Here is a 2148-nt window from a genome sequence, read left to right on the forward strand (position 1 = left end):
ATGATAGGTAATGGAGGTAGGAAAATCATAGATAGTATGATAGAAAATGGTTTGAATGTACTAAATGGCAGGATTAATGGAGACTGGGATGGAGAGTTTACCTATGTAGGAGCAGGGGGTAGTACGGTAATTGATTACGTGTTTGTAAATGAACTTATAGTTGATAAGGTTACAGAATTCAAGGTTGAGGAGAGAGTGGACTCAGATCATATGCCGGTGTGTCTGAAGATGGAAGAAACGGAAGAGGAAGAAGAAAGAAGTGGCAGACAAAGACTGAAGTGGGAAAAGCAAGAGGAGCAAGTAATTAAAAAAAAGAGGATATGTTGGGATCCAGAAGCAATAGAGAGATATAAAGCCAAAACAGAGGACATTGGTTGGACCGAGGGGCAGGAAGAGATAAGCCTAGATAGGAAATGGAATAATTTAAAGAACTTAGTACAGGAAGCGATGACAAAAAAAGTTTATAAAATAAAAAAAAGGAAGATAGGACACAAGGATTGGTGGGACAAAAGCTGCACAAGAAGAAAAAGAGAGGTAAAGAAAACATATAGGAAATGGAGGAAGAGTTTAGTGAGGAGAGAGGTTTATATTGAGCAAAAGAAAAGTCTGAGACTACACTTAGACAAGAAAAGGAAGGAAAAAAGAGATGAAGAGGAAAAAACCCTGAAAAAGCTGAGAACGGAATCAGAAGTGTGGAACTTCATAAATAAAAAAAGAAAAAGAAGAGAATGGAAGGAAGCTAATATAAACTTAGAGGTATGGAGAAGGCACTTCATGAAACTACTAGGTGGAGAGGAGAAGAAGAGGGAAGAGGAAGAGACGGATGAGGTAGTGAGGGAAAATCGAGGAGAGGAAAAACAACCGGAAGAATTGGAGCAAAGAGAGGAACCAAGAGAAGAACCAATAGAAGAAGAAATAATAAAGGTGGTCAGAAAGGCAAAAATGAAGAAGGCTGCGGGAATCGACGGTATCCCCATGGAAGCATGGAGATACGGAGGAGAGGCGGTAAAGAAGGGTCTGACAGAGATGATAGAGGAGGTTTGGAAGAGAATGAAGATTCCAGAGGAATGGAGGAAGAGTATCGTGGTGCCAATATATAAAAGAGGTAATCAGGAACAGGCAGAGAATTATAGAAGAATATCGCTATTATGTACAGCTTATAAGATATATGCAGAAATAATAAGAGAGAAATTAGAAAAAGAAGTAGAAGAAAAAGACTTGCTGCCGGAAAGCCAAGCAGGCTTCAGAAAAGAAAAGTCTACTTTAGACAACATATATGTGTTGAATCACGTGGTCCAAAGGGAAAAGGAAAAGGAGAGAGGAGAAAGGAAGGTACATGCACTGTTCATAGACTTAAAGGCGGCGTTTGATAATGTGGACAGGAAAAAGCTGTGGAAAATACTGGAAAAGAAAGGAATAAGTGAGGGATTGATAAAGAGAATGAAGAATATTTATGCAGAAACAGAGGTAATGATCAGAACAGAGAAAAGTCTAATTAAGAGCTTCTTGGTTAACAAAGGTGTAAGGCAGGGATGTGTTCTGAGTCCCACCTTATTCAATCTATACGTAGCAGATTTGGAGGAGGAACTAAGAGAACAAGAACATAGGAGGTGTAACAATAGGGAATCATAGGATATGGTCCCTAGCGTATGCGGATGATATTGTTTTGTTGGCGAAGAATACAACAGCGCTTTAAGATATGATAGATACGATGAAGAGGTTCTTAAAGGCAAGAAGACTCGAATTATGTACGGAAAAAACGAAACTAATAGTTTTTAACAGCGCATGTACAAAGAACACAGATAGGATTAAGTGGAATGATAAAGTTATTGAAAAGATAAAGAGCTTTAAGTATCTCGGCTTTACATTTAATAGGAAGGAAAATCACGCGGATCACATAAAGGAAATAAGTAGAAAAGGTAGAATAGCGGCAAATAAAATCTGGGGTTTAAGAGAAAGAATTTGTAAAAATGATTTCCGGAGAAGATGGATGCTATTTAAATACTTAGTTGTAAGCGTGATGTCGTATGGGGTAGAATTATGGGGGTGGGAAGAGAAAAAGGAATTCGAAAAAATAATGTTGGATTATGTAAAGTGGGTTTTCAGGTTAGACTTCTGTACGCCGAGATACTTGTTACGAAGAGAGCT

General features: G+C 38.3%; 1 protein-coding gene across 1 annotated transcript; it reads left to right on the plus strand.

The window, feature by feature from the left end:
• LOC109855431 (golgin subfamily A member 6-like protein 6) lies at nucleotides 1-1632 on the plus strand. Its single transcript, XM_020429679.1, has one exon. It carries the CDS (start codon nucleotides 1-3, stop codon nucleotides 1630-1632), a length of 1632 nt encoding a protein of 543 aa, XP_020285268.1.
• Nucleotides 1633-2148: the final 516 nt, after the last annotated feature.

The sequence above is a fragment of the Pseudomyrmex gracilis genome, unplaced genomic scaffold (assembly GCF_002006095.1).
Source record: "Pseudomyrmex gracilis isolate BER0280 unplaced genomic scaffold, ASM200609v1 scaffold_89, whole genome shotgun sequence".
Lineage (NCBI taxonomy): Eukaryota > Metazoa > Arthropoda > Insecta > Hymenoptera > Formicidae > Pseudomyrmex > Pseudomyrmex gracilis.